At 39.6% G+C, this 17411-nt stretch overlaps 1 protein-coding gene across 4 annotated transcripts in view; it reads right to left on the bottom strand.

Moving 5' to 3' along the window:
- The window catches only part of LOC128653411 (membrane cofactor protein), a 226810-nt gene that overhangs the window by 42151 nt on the left and 167248 nt on the right, over positions 1 to 17411 (bottom strand). For 2 of the 4 annotated variants that reach the window (XM_053706676.1, XM_053706677.1), the window contains 3 exons: positions 17043 to 17222; positions 9682 to 9714; positions 3342 to 3401 (listed from right to left, as the gene is read on the bottom strand). In XM_053706676.1, coding sequence (XP_053562651.1) covers positions 3355 to 3401; positions 9682 to 9714; positions 17043 to 17222 — 260 coding nt within the window. In that variant the 3' untranslated portion in view covers positions 3342 to 3354. The remainder of the gene's footprint in view (positions 1 to 3341; positions 3402 to 9681; positions 9715 to 17042; positions 17223 to 17411) is intronic. The other 2 variants (XM_053706678.1, XM_053706679.1) reach the window with 1 other exon arrangement.

Below are 17411 nucleotides of genomic sequence, written 5' to 3'. Positions count from 1 at the left end.
GTCTGCTGTGAGTGATTACCTCCCTCAAAATAACTTTTGAAGACCCTTGAGCTCTGTAGAGACGAACCGGATCATGCAGGGAAGAAAAACAGACTTGTGACTGAATTTCTGATGCGTAGTAAAAGCGCCAAATTAAGCCCCTCCCCCTCACACACAACAGTGAGGGAGATCAGTAAACTGTCTTAAATTAAATAAAATGCCCGCCAAGTGGATAAAAATAGTGCCCAAAACAATTTTTCACCCAGTACCTCAGAAAATTAAACGATTTAACATGCCAGCAAAACGTTTAACATCAAATAAATGAATTGTCATAGAAAGCCTGCTGCTAGTCGTTCTCACTGCAAGATAGGCTAAAGTTTTATGCATACAGTATTATTCCAGTGAAGTGCCATTCCCCAGAATACTGAAGTGAAAATATACATACATGACAGCCTGATACCAGTTGCTACTACTGCATTTAAGGATGAACTTACATTATATAGGTATTGGCAGTATTTTCTAGTCAATTCCATTCCTCAGAAAATAATATGCTGCTACATACCTCTTTGCAGGTGAACCTGCCCGCTGTCCCCTGATCTGAAGTTTACCTCACTCCTCAGATGGCCGAGAACAGCAACATGATCTTAACTACTCCGGTTAAAATCATACAGAAACTCAGGTAGATTCTTCTTCAAATTCTCCCTGAGAAGGAACAACACACTCCGGTGCTGTTTTAAAATAACAAACTTTTGATTGAAGTTATAAAAACTAAGTATAATCACCACAGTCCTCTCACACATCCTATCTATTAGTTGGGTGCAAGAGAATGACTGGGTGTGACGTAGAGGGGAGGAGCTATATAGCAGCTCTGCTTGGGTGATCCTCTTGCACTTCCTGTTGGGGAGGAGCAAATATCCCACAAGTAATGATGACCCGTGGACTGACCACACTTAACAGGAGAAAAGAGGATTTTGCGTAGGAGTACAACGACAAAGCCAAACAGGAGGTGTCTATGGACCAGTCCCTGCAAAATCTGTGGCAGGCTGTTGACAAAAACTCTTGCAGGAGATTTACTTTATACAGCCTTAATACTCCTCTACACCCCTTTTTTTCTAATCTTTGTTTTCAAATGGGAACTAATGGGTTAAGAAACCCCTTCCAGGGAAGAAAACGGGAGCACCTCAATTTTTCCACATAATCCTGTACAGGTAAAGATAAGACTGACTTACCAGATAGGTGAGAGGGATTAAAGGGACACTGAACCCAAATTTTTTCTTTCGTGATTCAGATAGAGCATGCAATTTTAAGCAACTTTCTAATTTACTCCTATTATCAATTTTTCTGCGTTCTCTTGCTATCTTTATTTGAAAAAGAAGGCATTTAAGCTTTTTTATTGATTCAGATCTCTGGACAGAACTTTTTTATTGGTGGATGAATTTATCCACCAATCAGCAAGAACAACCCAAGTTGTTCACCAAAAATGGGCTGGCATCTAAACTTACATTCTTGCATTTCAAATAAAGATACCAAGAGAATGAATAAAATTTGATAATAGGAGTAAATTAGAAAGTTGCTTAAAATTTCATGCTCTATCTGAATCACGAAAGAAAATTTTTTGGGTTCAGTGTCCCTTTAAGTAATTGAAGAGCTTTGGGAATCTTTGGCTCCTCCTGGCCAGGAGTAATGGCTTGTGGACTCTCAACAACTTATGAAAGAAAAAAAGCACAATAGTTAATTGATGTTAAGCAAACATAAAACAAAAAGGACATGTTAGTTGGGGGATTTTATTATCATAATGGAACCTATAAATGAAACTAAACACTAGTAATGACTGTATACAGCAGCAGATATTCAAAGCTAGTGAATACACTTTCCTAGACTGGCAACAGTATATCTAAAGTCCCAAACAGTGAATGGTGCAAAGGAGAAAATTTATTTAAATGTGAATGCCCCTATCTGTTTCAGGCTTGCTTATGACTGCTATTTCCTAAAGCATCCCTGCCACCTTAGAACCTTATCCAACTCGGGTGATGAGACAAGCAGCGTTGTATAAGCGCCTGCCAGCTAGTTGGGACTACCTGTGAACCTTTTAATTTCGGAGAATAATACATCTGGTCAAAGTGTTGTTTAGGTATTTGCAATAAAAACCAGGGGCTAAATATTCTAATAGAAGGAGAGAGAATGCATACATACTTGTATACTAGTGTGTATTGGTTTGTTATTTCCTATGCTTTCACTTAGGCATTTTATTGTCACATAATGACACAGGGGCTAGATTACAAGTGGAGTGCAATCAATAGCTAAGGGTGCCTTATCTTACTCTATTTCACGTAAAGCATAACACATAAACTGGTATTAAAAGTTGGTTGTTAAATAATTTAAACATAACATTCTTAAAGGGACAGTCCTTCCATAGATTTGTTATTGTTTTAAAAGAAAGATAATCCCTTTATTACCCATTCCCCAGTTTTGCACAACCAACACAGTTATATTAATATACTTTTTACCTCTGTGATTACCTTGCATCTAGGAACCTTCTTCCAGCCCCCCGATCACATGGCTGTGACCGTTTATTATCTATTGTCTTGCATTTAGCATTGTGTTGTGCTAAATCTTAAATAACCCCCTGTGCCTGAACACAGTGTTATCTATATGGCCCACGTGTACTTTGTCTCTTTGTGTTGAAAAGAGATTTAAAAAGCATGTGATAAGAGGCAGCCCTCAAAGGCTTAGAAATTAGCATATGAGCCTACCTATGTTTAGTTTAAACTAAGAATACCAAGAGAAAAAAGCAAATTTGATGATAAAAGTACATTGGAAAGTTGATTAAAATTAAAAGTCCTATCTGAATAATGAAAGTTTAATTTATACTAGACTGTCCCTTTAACGCGACCAACTCCTTTTAGTGTGCCTTATACTTTTAAAGAATAGCGCAGGGAATGCATCTTACAATCGATGAGTTAAGTGATGCTCTCAAGCGCAATCCAAAATACCACTGTAATATATTGCACTTTTTGAGACCTGAAATAAAAATGTTTATTGATTTCTAGTTTACATAACAAAATACATGAGAATGCTATGGAAATAAATGTAATTTATATTTAGACTTAATAATTGAGATACTACAAAATGTATATACATGGGATCATTTAAATAAATTATTGGAGGAACATGTGTTAAGTTCAATGTTAATTTCTTATTTACAATTGCATTTGTATGAACCAAAATCTCTCAAGTTTATAACCTGCAAATTACTAACATTTTCTAAAAATCCTATATTGTTTTAGTTTTGCAGATAATTAGTATTGCAGTAATTGGTATAAGGCATTGATATTTTTATTTTGGAAGTAATATTGACTCACCTTTATTTCTTCTTTAAGCAAACACAGTTATGGCGATGATGAACAAGGCAAATAAGATTCCTGTTTAAAAATAAAGAGCATCAATTCATTTCAAATGTGCTTTATCATAGTTTAAAGATGCAAATAATTTTCCATTACAATCTGCTTTTAGAACTATAATTTTAGCAGGAAGCGTTAATTTACGCCTTATACAGTAGATGATATGATTCACTAAATAAATAAACTGGTAAACTTGTTTGATGTTTCCAGTAGCTGCTCTCTAGCAAGGATATTATAATGTATTTTTTTTGGCCCCCAGCACAAGGTCTACAATAAAATGGACATAAATATTAAAAATTGTACCATCTTCTTATATATTTTAAGCCTTAAATTTAACACACAAAATGTTGTTGTTTAGAAAATATATTTTAGTATGCCGAGTGCACAAAACGAAGAAAAAGCCTCTTTTTCCACCTTAAAGTAATGTATTAATAGATGTGAAGCAATAATAAAAATAAAAACACAAACGTTCAAAAAATTGCAGCACTCCAAAGCGTAATAATTACCAAATCTTTATTGCAGCCAGAAGCACAAAAAACAACAGCAACGTTTCGGACTACATGTCCTTAATCATGCATGATTAAACGTTGCTGTTGTTTTTTGTGCTTCTGGCTGCAATAAAGATTTGGTAATTATTACCCTTTGGAGTGCTGCTATTTGTTGAACGTTTGGATATTGACACAGGGTTGTGCAGTTCCCTGTTATAGCTTGCACCCAATATTACCACACTTTGTGCTGGACTTTCTGCTTTTCTTTTAAATAAAAAAAACACACACAAACAAAACAATGTACAGTCATGGGAAAAAGAAAGTACACCCTCGTTGAATTCTATGGTTTTATGTATCAAGACACAATAAAAAGCATCTGGTCTTTAGCAGGTCTTAAAATTAGGTAAATACAAATTCAGATGAACAACACCACATGACATATTACCCCATCATGATTTATTTAACAAAAATAAAGCCAAAATGGAGAAGCGATGTGTGAAAAACAAAGTACACCTTATGATTCAATAGCATGTAGAACCACCTTTAGCAGCAATAACGAAGTAATAGTTTTTATGTATGACCTTATTAGTCACTCTTCTTTACGACGTTGCTTTATTTCATTGAGGTTTGTGGGCATTAATTTATGCACATCTCTCTTAAGGTTAATCGGGTTAAGGACTGGCCCATTGCAACAGCTTATTTTCTTTTTTAGCCATTCTGTTGTAGACTTGCTGGTGTGCTTGGGATCATTGTCCCGTTGCATGACCCAATTTCGGCTAAGCTTTAGCTGTCCAACAGATGGCCTCATATTTGACTCTAGAATACTTTGGTATACAGAGTAGTTCATGGTTGCAAAACTAAAGAGGAGGGTAAGGAGCACCGAGCTGATAGGGTTAAAATATATTACATATATCTTAGTACAGGATCCAGGAAACAACATTGTCAGCCAATGTTGTTTCCTGGATCCTGTACAAAGGTTTTACCCAGGGTATATGTAACCCATTAGTTTTTATCACTATAAATAATAAAGTTAATATATTTTAACCCTACCGGCTCGGTGCTCCTTACCTTCCTCTTTAGTTTTGTACACATTTTTGTGGCCATATGGTGAGTCAGGTGTAAGGGCTTTACAGGGGAACGTTCAATTAAGTCTGTCCATCAGACCGAAGGTGCTGTGTGGACACGGAGGTCCGGGTAAACCACTGGAGGACAGCTGATTGTGATTGTACGGCTTGGAGAATTACAACCCCTTTACAGTACACAAAGCTTCACTGGCTTGGGGAGATAACTACTAAAGCAAGCTGTATCGAATGCTGCGTGCATTTCAGCCGCAGTGCACTGGACCAAGGAACTGTGAGTAAATCAATAATCAAACAATATACAGCTGCAGTTCTCTGACAGCTTTCTATTAATTTTATAGGACAGTATTGATTTAATTGTGTAACTCACCCAGTTCATCACACTTAGAGTCCCTAGAAACTAACATGAGGGAAGGTGTATGAGATTTTCTATTTTGGTTCCGTATGGACAGGCTACATAAATGGAGCATGATTTGTTGCACACTTTACAACTGAACCTTAGTACATAATTATCAGTGCATTATTGTTGAATATCATTGATCACTAGCACATTGAAGGTTCTCTGAGTGTTATTGCATACTGTTATATGCTCAACATTAGAGGCATACTAGGTTTCCTAATTTTTTCTTTTTTTGAATGTTATAAGTGTGAGTTCTTAACTCCCACATATCTTTTCTAGTTCATGGTTGACTCAATGACTGCAAGGTGCCCAGGTCCTGTGGCTGCAAAACAAGCCCAAATCATCACCCCTCCACCACCGTTCTTGATAGTTGATATGAGATATTTGTGACGATATGCTGTGTTTGGTTTTCGCCAAACATGGCGCTGTGCATTATGGCCAAAAATCTCCACTTTGGTCTCATCTGTCCAAAGGACATTGTTCCAGAATTCTTGTGGTTTGTTCAGATGCAAACCTAAGCCGTGCTGCCATGTTCTGTTTAGAGAGAAGAGGCTTTCTCCTGGTAACCCTTCCATACAAACCATACTTGGTCAGTCTTTTTCTAATTGTACTGTCATGAACTTTAACATGGTAACATAGGCCTGAAGAGTCTGAGATGTAACTCTTGGGTTTTTTGTAATTTCTCTGACCTTGGGGTGAATTTGCTGGGACGTCCATTCCTGTGAACATTGGAAACAGTCTAGAATGTTTTCCACTTGTGAATGATCTTTCTAACTGTAAAATGATTAACTATAAATTGTTTGGAAATGGCCTTATAACCTTTCCCAGATTGATGGGCAGCAACAATTGCTTCTCTAAGATCATTGCTGATGTTTTTCTTCCTTGGCATTATGTTAACACAAACCTGTTCCAGACCAGCAAACTGCTAAAATTTTGGCTTTTATAGAGGTGGTCACAATTGCTGATGATCAATTAATCAAGGCATTTGATTAGCAGCTCCCGCTGCTACTTAGCCTCTTAATTAATGTGGAAGCAATAAGGGTGTACTTTCACACATGACTTCTCTATTTTGGCTTTATTTTTGTTAAATAAATCATGGCACAGTGAAATACGTCATGTGGTGTTGTTTATCTGAGGTTGTAATTACCTAATTTTAAGACCTGCTAAGGTTCAGATGATTTTTATTATATTCAGATATGTAAAACCATAGAATTCAAAGAGGGTGCGCACTTCTTTTTCCCATGACTGTATTTATTAGTCTAAACATTTAAAATTATATATATATATATATATATATATATATATATATATATATATATATATATATATATATATATATATATACACACACATATACATACACACACACACACACACTTTAAAAACAAGTATCCCCCCTTGTTTTAGATTCTGGTAAATATGAGGAGACTAAACAAAGTTAAACAGGCAAAACCAGATCGTCTACAATACTTAACCCCTTAACGACCGAGGACGTGCAGGGTACGTCCTCTAAAAAAAGTCACTTAATGACCAAGGACGTACCCTGCGCGTTCTCGGTGTGGAAAGCGATATCGAGGCATCCTGCAAGTACCCAAGGTGGCCCCCAATAAGGCAGAGGGGGAGGGTTAGAGAGCTGTTTGGGGGAAGATCAGGGAGGTTGGGGGCTATGAGGGGATTCTACAAAGCAGCATATGTAAATATGCCAAAAAAAACCCCAAAAAGATACCTTTTATTTTAGTACTGGCAGACTTTCTGCCAGTACTTAAGATGGCGGGGACAATTGTGGGGTGGGGGAGGGAAGGAAGCTGTTTGGGAGGGATCAGGGGGTGTGATGTGTCAGGTGGGAGGCTGATCTCTACACGAAAGCTAAAATTAACCCTGCAAGCTCCCTACAAACTACCTAATTAACCCCTTCACTGCTAGCCATAATACATGTGTGATGTGCAGCAGCATTTAGCGGCCTTCTAATTACCAAAAAGCGACGCCAAAGTCATATATGTCTGCTATTTCTGAACAAAGGGGATCCCAGAGAAGCATTTACAACCATTTGTGCCATAATTGCACACGCTGTTTGTAAATAATTTTGTTGTAAAATTGTGAAAAAATGTAAGTTTTTTTTTAATTTGATCGCATTTGGCGGTGAAATGGTGGCATGAAATATACCAAAATGGGCCTAGATCAATACTTGGGGTTCTCTACTATACTACACTAAAGCTAAAATTAACCCTAGAAGCTCCCTACATGCTCCCTAATTAACCCCTTCACTGCTGGGCATAATACACGTGTGGTGCGCAGTGGCATTTAGCAGCCTTCTAATTACCAAAAAGCAAAGCCAAAGCCATATATGTCTGCTATTTATGAACAAAGGGGATCCCAGAGAAGCATTTACAACCATTTATTCTATAATTGCATAAGTTGTTTGTAAATAATTTCAGTGAGAAACCTAAAGTTTGTGAAAAAATTTGTGAAAAAGTGAACAATATTTTTTATTTGATCGCATTTGGCAGTGAAATGGTGGCATGAAATATACCAATATGGGCCTAGATCAATACTTTGGGATGTCTTCTAAATAAAAATATATACATGTCAATGGATATTCAGGGATTCCTGAAAGATATTAGTGTTCCAATGTAACTAGCGCTAATTTAAAAAAAAAAGTGGTTTGGAAATAGCAAAGTGCTACTTGTATTTATGGCCCTATAACTTGCAAAAAAAGCAAAGAACATGTAAACATTGTGTATTTCTAAACTCAGGACAAAATTTAGAAACTATTTAGCATGGGTGTTTTTGGTGGTTGTAGATGTGTAACAGATTTTGGGGGTCAAAGTTAGAAAAAGTGTGTTTTTTCAATTTTTTCCTCATATTTTATATTTTTTTATAGTAAATTATAAGATATAATGAAAATAATGGTATTTTTTGAAAGTCCAATTAATGGCGAGAAAAATGGTATATAATATGTGTGGGTACAGTAAATGAGTAAGAGGAAAATTGCAGCTAAACACAAACACCGCAAAAATGTAAAAATAGCCTTGGTCCCAAACGGACAGAAAATGGAAAAGTGCTGTGGTCATTAAGGGGTTAAAGGGACACTGAACCCAAAAATGTTCTTTTGTGATTCAGATAGAGCATGCAATTTTAAGCAACTTTCTAATTTACTCCTATTATCAATGTTTCTTCGTTCTCTTGCTATCTTTATATATAAAAAAAAGGCATCTAAGCTTTTTTCTTGGTTCAGAACTATGGACAGCAGTTTTTGATTGGTAGATGAATTTATCCACCAATCAGCAAGGACAACCTAGGTTGTTCACCAAAAATGGGCCGGCATCTAAACTTGCATTCTTGCATTTCAAATAAAGATTCCAAGAGAATGAAGAACAATTGATAATATGAGTAAATTAGAAAGTTGCTTAAAATGTCATGCTCTATCTGAATCACAAAAGAAAAAATTTGGGTTCAGTGTCCGTTTAAGTATATATTCTGCATACGCAGCCCAGCTGCCTCAACAGTCCTTTTCTGGTCCCCAGCTCACATTGCAACGGTGTGTTGATTCAAGCCTAGGACACTGGGGCTCATACATTGTTACAGCATTCAGCTATACACAGGTATTTTAGAAATGTCAGGGCTCCCTTGTAGCAAAATAATGTGGAGAGTGAGAACAAGCAGGCCAACATCCACCAGCCCTATCTTCTTGATGCACACAGCTTTCAGTGCATGCTTACCAAGGTTGGCTTGTTTCATACTCTATAGATACAGGGGAGCCACCTGGGTGAAGGAGTCACTGCCATAAGAGCCACTGATATATATGAAGTAATAAAGTCCCAGATAAACTTGCAGGGAGGGATTCAGCTAAGATCTTTCCAGCTCAAAGGTGGAGGTATTTCAGAAGAAAGCTGCACACTCACTACGACACATAGCTACACATACTAGGCTTGCGTCTGGTGAAGCCATACCTAAATTACACCAAATGGTGGCTAGAGGGCTGCAGACAGTATGGGGTTAGAAAAACACAATGGGGAGCAACAGTAGGAGCTCAAGGTTCCTGAAATTTAGGGACTATCCCCAATTTGTATAGGCACCCAAGACATTCAAACACATTTATTATTATAGTAACATAAAATTTTGCTGTGTCCAGTTGTTTGTCTAAGTGTTAATATAAGTAAAACTAGTAAGCATTTATTGCATTTTAAATTTAAAATAAAATGTATTTATTTCAGAGCAGATATTATAAACTTTGTCATACATTTATTGTCTTTTTGTTTTCCAGTATATAAAATATAAATAAATATAAATAAATACATTAAAAAAAATTGTCAATAGGTCACGGGATATTATACCTGTAACTAGTGGCCTGGTTGTTCCAGAAGAATCTGTGGATTGAGAACAAACATGTTTAGAAGTTTTTAATGTGAAATGCTATAAAGCTAAGCTGTCTCTGAAACAGTTGTACACAGTGTTTGCTGGAACAGACCTTAAAGGAACTCTAAAGTCAAAATTTGTCTTTCATGATTCAGATCGCGCATGCAGTCTTAACAAACTCTTCAATTTATTTCTATTATCAATTTTGTTCTCAGCAGGCATGGAAACAGAAGCAATCTTTCTCACAAAAAAAAGTCTACTAATCATTATTGCGCATTTGTGGATTATGCAATTTTACTGTATTTAACGGTCCTTTAGCATTTACAAGATAGATTATGATAATATTGCTAAAAGAGCACATTAAGGAAAATAAACCATGCAATTATTTCAAGATACTTATAATGATCACTTATAAAAAAGGACCACGTGACACTGGTAGCCATATACAATCAAAATGTATGTTTTTACATGATAAATTAATTTATCTCATGATGGTGAAAGTCCACGAGTCATCACATGTGCGAATACCCTTCCTGACAACTAGGAGGAGGCAAAAGATACCCCAACACACCAGAGCTTTAAATACCTGCCACTTCTCATGAGTCATACATATAGCCAAGAAGTTGAAGAAAACAGAAAAGCAGGAAAGATAAAGCGGGTCAAAACAAGCGCAAAACAAGTATTGCCACCACCTGAACAAAAAGAAAGAGCGGGGGTTTGTGGACTCTCACTATAATGAAAGAAATGAGTTTATCAAGAAAGCTTAAATTTTGTTCTCTTTCATCAGATAGTGAAAGTTCAAGAAGCCAAGCAGTGAAGTCCATGGGATCACCATAAAATAGGACAAACAGTGAAGGCTGGTACATTAATGATCAGGAACTACGGCCCACATAAATTTCCTTCCAAAAGTAGCCGCAGAAGGATCATTCACATCAAACTGATAAAACTTTGAAGACCAAGTAGCTGCCTTGCCAATCTGATAAATAGAAGCCTTATTAAGAAAGGCCCAAGAAGTGGCAACCGCTCTAGTAGATGAGCAACAATGTGCTCAGGAAGGTTTTACCAAATATGCCATACGAATTAAGGCTTTAAGCCAGGCAGATAGAGTAACAGCCGTAGCTTTCTGACCCTCGCAAAGCCCAGAAAAATGAATAATGAGAGAAGAAGAAAAAAGCCTTAAATCTTTTATGGCTTCCACATGAAATTTGAGAGCTCTCAAAACATCCAGATTGTGAAGAAGATGATCCTTAGAGTTCTTTGGAGCTGGACAAAAAGAAGGGACCACAATTTCCAAATTAACAAGAATGGATAGGTAGTGGGAAGAACAGCTTTATACTGATGACAAAGCAGAAAGCGCAAAAACCCTTCTAGGATAAAAGCGAAATATGTAAACCATGCATCAACTCAAAATGAGGAGTTTGAAGAACCCTCAAAACCAGATTAAGATTCCAAAGAGGAGAGACAAACAATCTGTGTAATTCTGACAAGAGTCTGAACAAAGATCTGAAAAATCTGTAATTTTAGCAATTTTCTTATGAGACAAAACAGAAAGAGCTGAAATCTGACCCTTAAGAAACTGGCTTACAAACCCTTATCCAGACCCTCCTGCAGGAACACAAGAACTAAAGGAATTCTGAAAGAATTCCAGAAGTAACCTTTGCTAGTACACCAAGCAAAAAATGTTTCCTAGACCTTATGTTAAATATATCTGGTAACAGGTTTGCTAGCCTGAATCAAGGTGTCAACAACCTTTTCAGAAAAACCTCTCTGAGACAGTACTAAGCCTTCAATCTCCATGCCATCAAATTTAAAGTTTTGATTTTCTGATAAGAGACGGAAGATCCCTTCTTATAGAAAGCCTCCATGACTGGCACACGGACATCTGAACCAGATCCACAAACCAAATCCTGCAAGGCTACACTGGAGCAGTAAGAATTGCTGAGGTATGTTTCTGCTTGTTTTAAATCTGCATAGCAACACAAATGGAGGAAAAGGTATAAATGAGGTTGAAAAACCAGGAAACCACTAAGGCATCTACTTGCCAGCGGGTTTAGAGATCTGGCACAATAATGGGGCAGTTTGTGATTCAAGCCATGAGGTTTATATAAATAAAAGAAAAGGAAGAAAACACCACCATAGCACATACATGTGGCAAACAATATGAAAATCAGAATTGCAACCGGCAAACTGCTCCTGACTCCACAAACTTCTGGATAGTCATGTGCTGCAGGACCAGCAAACAGAATAGTGTAAGGTAAAATTATTTTATTCAAAATAATATTAAAAGATTAAAAACACAACATGTTTCCCAGCTTTTGTATAACTGTTTCATCAGGTGTCTCTGGCAGACCCCAAAGTCTCAATCTGTTGGAAAACATCTTGATTCAGAAATCCTTCTCCTAAATGAAGAGACTGGCAACAGAAAAAGTCTGCTTCCTAACTGTTCACACCTGGAAGGTGAATGGCAGAAATTATGCAATGACGACAAATTTGTAGAAGTGGTAGCGGTGGAAAGATGTAAGCTAGGCTGAAACCCCAAGGAACCACTAAGGCATCTGTCAACTCTGCCTGGGGATCCCTGGACCTTGACCCGTATCGAGGCAGCTTGTAATTGAGTCTAGACACCATGATATCTATCTCCGGCGTTCCCCATCTGTAACAAATCTCCGCAAACACCTCAGGGTGAAGAGACCATTCCCCCAGATGGGAGGATTGTCTGCTGAGAAAATCCGCTTCCCAGTTGTCCACACCTGGAATGTGAATCACTGAGAGCGAGCAGTCGTGGGACTCCGCCCATTCCAGAATCTGAGACACCTCCCTTATCGCAAGGAAGCTCCTCATACCCCCTGATGGTTGATGTAAGCCACCAAGGTAATGTTGTCAGTCTGGAATCTGATGAAACTGACCGACTCCAGAGAAGGCCATGCCTTCAGAGCATTGTAAATTGCTCGCAGTTCTAGGATGTTGATCGGAAGGAGAGACTGCTCCCTGGACCACTTTCCTTGTGCCATTCTGGCACCCCAAACAGCACCTCATCCTCCCAGACTGGCGTCCATGGTCACAATCTCCCAGGACGATCTCAAGAAGGATGTCCCCATGGACAGTTGCTCCGTATGGGTCCACCAAGAGAGGGAGTTCCGAGTCCAAGCATCCATGGATATCAGCTGTAATAGATCTGAATGATTGCAGTTCCACTGTCTCAACATGCACAACTGAAGAGGTCTGAGATGGAACCTGGCGAATGGGATGACATCTATGCTTGACACCATGAGACCTATCACCTCCATACATTGAGCCACTGACGGGCTTGTGGAGGACTGAAGGGCAAGACAGATGGACGCCAGCTTCCTGCGCCGCCATGTGATAAATATCTTCATGGCCATAGAGTCTATTATCGTACCCAGGATATCTACCCTGTTGCTGGGAACCAGGGAACTCTTTCCTGAGTTGATCTTCCAACCGTGAGATTGGAGCAGAAGAAGAAGAGCCCTTGAATGATCCTCTGCAAGGCTGAACGACGGTGCCTGAACTAGGATGTCATCCAGGTAAGGCACCACTGCAATGCCCCTGGATCTGACTACTGCAAGCAGCGCTCCCAGTCAGCCAGACCGAAAGAAAGGGCCACAAACTGGAAGTGTTGGTCCAGAAACGCAAATCTTATGAACCTGAAGTGGTCCCTGAGAATTGGCACATGAAGGTAAGCGTCCTTAGTTGTCATGAACTGTCCCTCTTGAACTAGGGGCAGAATAGATTTGATCGTTTCCATCTTGAATGATCGAACACTCAGAAATTTGTTTAAACACTTTAGGTCCAGAATCGGGCGAAACGTGCCCTCCTTCTTTGGGACCACAAAAAGGTTGGAATAGTACCCTAGACCTCTCTCTGCTAGGGGTACTGGTACGATAACCCTGAGAGAGGAGAGATCTCTCACACACTCTAGAAAGGTCTCTATTTTCTCTGGTCTTGAAGACAAGTTTGACAGGAGGAATCTGCCCTCTGGCGGATGGGATCTGAACCCTATCCTGTAGCCCTGAGAGACAACATCTAGAACCCAGGGGTCCTGAACATCCTGCAACCATGCTTCTGAGAATTTAGATAATCTGCCCCCTACGTGATCCGGAGATCGGTCGGGGGCTGCCCCTTCATGCCAATTTAGTCTCGTCAGGCTTCTTGCTCTGCTTAGACTTGTTCCAAGAATGAGCTGGTTTCCAAGGTCCCTTGGACTGGTCGGCATTCACGGCAGGATGCTGGCGCTAGGCCTTGTCCGCACGAAAGGGACAAAAAGTAGATCCCTTGGGCTTAGCCTTCTTTTCCTGCGGTTGGAAAGCTCCCTTGCCTCCCGTAACCGTGGATATGATCGAATCCAATCCTGGACCGAACAGGATCTTTCCCTGAAAAGGCAGGGACAACAGCCTCGCCTTGGAGGTCATGTCCGCAGAACAAGATTTTAGCCACAGAGCCCTGCGCGCTAAACCCGAAAAACCTGACACCTTAGCATTCAGGCAAATAATTTGCATATTGGCATCACAGATGAAAGAATTGGCGACCTCCAGCACCTTAATCTTCTCCTGTATCTCGTTGATGGATGTCTCCCCTTCGACCATTTCACACAGGGATTCGCACCAATATATCACAGCTCCGGCGACCTCCGCAACGGCGGCTGCTGGCTGAAAAACAAACCACGTGTGCTGAAACATCTTTTCCAGATTTTTATCCATGGGCTCCTTAAACGACGAACTGAACTATCCTCAAGGGGAATAGTCGTCCGCTTCGTGACCATAGAGATAGCCCAATCCACCTTGGGAATGGTCCCCCACAGCTCAAGCTGAGAGTCTGGAACAGGAAACAGTTTTTTAAAAGAAGGGGAAAAGGGTGACCCTAATCGCTCCCATTTATTCTTAATAATATTTTCCATCTTAACGGGAACCTGGAATGTCTGAGGGACCACCCTGTCCTCGTACACCTCGTCAAGCTTAGGAATTGCAGGTTCCTCCGAGATCTTAGGTTCTGGAACCTCCAAAGTAGCAAGTACCTGTTGCAGCAGAAAACGCAAATTTTCCATCCTAAACCTATAACCAGGCTCCTCCACAGCAGGAGGCTTAGATGACATGGACTCCGACCCAGAATGGACCTCCTCCAAAGAGTTGGAGTGGGCCTCAACCTCATATAGAGCCTCTGGATCTGCCATCCGCGAGGACAAACCCTGGGTCGAACCGCTATGATACACCCTACGCTTGCGCTTAGCAGAACGTGGTAAGGCATGGATCACTTTAGAAACCGCCAATTCCAGTTGGTCCGCAAAGTCTGAGGGCCAATGAATCTCTCCAGAAGGAGTAACCGTTGGACCCTGGGGCGCTGCATGTGCAATTGGAGATGAATGCAGGAAACGCACCTCACGGGACGAAGACCCCTTAGAGGTGGACAGCTCAGTAGTACTAGACATCCATTTACATTTAGATGTTGTAACTTTATCAAGGCATGTGGAACATAGTTGAACAGGTTGATCTACCAGAACCTCCTCACAATAAACACAGAAATGAGACTTTGTTATGGAGGTAGAGCCCTCTATCGCGTCAGAGTCCTCCATCGCTTGCGTTTATGGGAAGACTAACTTAATTTACAAAAAGGCAACTTTATACCACCAATGGCCAGGGCCCTCACCACCTCCTAGGACCCGGACTACAGAAACTGCTATGTCTCCTGCGCCACAGATCAACAGAGAAGGATAGGTAGACACACCCTGTCATGTGGAATGCCTGGCAGGACTGCCCCTACATTCGGGAAAACCGTGCCAAAAATGGCCGTGCAAGAATTCCACAAGTCACCTGAAAGTTCCACACATAGCCAGAGCCTCATCTCACGCATAACGCAGCAATGACACAAACATTATTATGTATAAACCCCCCTGTTCAATAATCCCTGATTCTGTAAAGATAAAAAGGCGCCACACTGTGACCCTGTCTTCTATGTTATCATCATTAATAAAAAATGAAATGATCTTACCAGAATCTACGCCATGGAACAGGAACACGGCCCTTCAAATGTAACAGGTTAGTAGCGTCGCTCCTGACATGGACTTGAGTGAAGAAAGCAGGCAGCGAAACTCGTCAACGCTGATTGCTTATGGAGTTGTTAATATGAGTCGGGATGGTTTCGCAGAAAGACGCTCCCTGCATCTCTGGACTCTAACTTTCGCCCAGGCCCTCACTGAGAGACTGACAGGACTGCTTAAAACTCCAGTCCCACTGCGAAGAGTAATACCATCCATAAGAGACTACTGCGGAACTCCGGCACTCCTCCATCCTCCTGTGACGAAAGGCAAAGATTGACTGGGGGATGAGGGAAGTGGGGGAGGTATTTAAGCCTTTGGCTGGGGTGTCTTTGCCTCCTCCTGGTGACCAGGTTCTTAAATCCCAATAGTAATGAATGAAGCCGTGGACTCTCCTCCCCTTTAGATGGAAAACATGCAATTAGAGTAGGTTCACCAAATAAAGGATTTGAATTTCTAATGCAATAGAATGGCGCAGAAAATGATGCAAAAAAAATGACTCGAATAGAATATGACATTTTCTAACTGCAATCCCTGATGGACTTGAATAGCGCCCTAGATCAGAGGGTGAATACAAAGTTTTTGCACAACAAACTCCAGCAGACTGGAATAGGGGTCTACATAAATATTCTTATAGTAATAAAGACTTTCAGGTAACGGCGGCTCCCAATGACCAGCAATACTGCATGTTGAAGAGTTGGATCCTTTAATGGTGAATCCGCTCTTACACTTAAATGACACCTGAGAGTTTACTATGTATGGACCAGAAACACCTGTCACTCTTTCTGAATTGGGAACTTCTGGTTCAGGGCAGGTTATAGCTAGGAACAGGGTGGAAAAAACAATTGGGTTATACAAGATTTCCATTCCTATATGATGTCTGAAATTTATAAGATACATTTTAAATGCTTTACCTGAAAGTTCTCAATAACTAGTATATTTTTAATTGATGTTAGTAGCAATTTTGGGAAATGGAACAAACCCTGTCAAATATTCCTACAGAACACATGAGAAAAACTTTTTTCTTTGAGGTTTTTCAGGTGTTTTCTCAAACAAAATATCCTTTAGTTTGAGCATCTTAACCAAATCAAACGTCAACATTTCTAATGGATTGGAATGACACTGAAAATTATGCCAAAAGAAAGTCTGAATGGAATTTTTTTTTTTTTTCATAGAAACACTGATGAAATAGAAATGCTCCTGAGATTAGAAGTTGAATATGTGTTTGCACAACATATGGAATGGGGGTCTATATAAGAAATCTTATAGAAATAAAGCCTCAAGACTTACTAAGGCATTCAGGTAACGGCGGCTCCCAATGACCAGCAATACTGCATGTCGAAGAGTTGGATCCTTTAATGGTAAAACCACTCTTACACTTAAATGACACCTGAGAGTTTACTATGTATGGACCAGAAACATCAGTCACTCTTTCTGAATTAGGAACTTCTGGTTCAGGGCAGGTTATAGCTAGGAACAGGATGGAAGAAAAACAACATTTTTTTTTGGTTATTTTTTTATATAATTTGTGTTCGTCTGAGTAGGGGCTTCATTACTATACAAATAGATTTCCATTCCTATATTATGTCTGAAATTTATAAGATACATTTTAAATGTTTTACCTAAAAGTTCTTAATAACCAAGTATGGGACGTTTCAG

This window comes from Bombina bombina, chromosome 3, assembly GCF_027579735.1.
Source record: "Bombina bombina isolate aBomBom1 chromosome 3, aBomBom1.pri, whole genome shotgun sequence".
NCBI classification, from domain to species: domain Eukaryota; kingdom Metazoa; phylum Chordata; class Amphibia; order Anura; family Bombinatoridae; genus Bombina; species Bombina bombina.
This window is presented reverse-complemented; position numbering and strand designations above follow the sequence as displayed.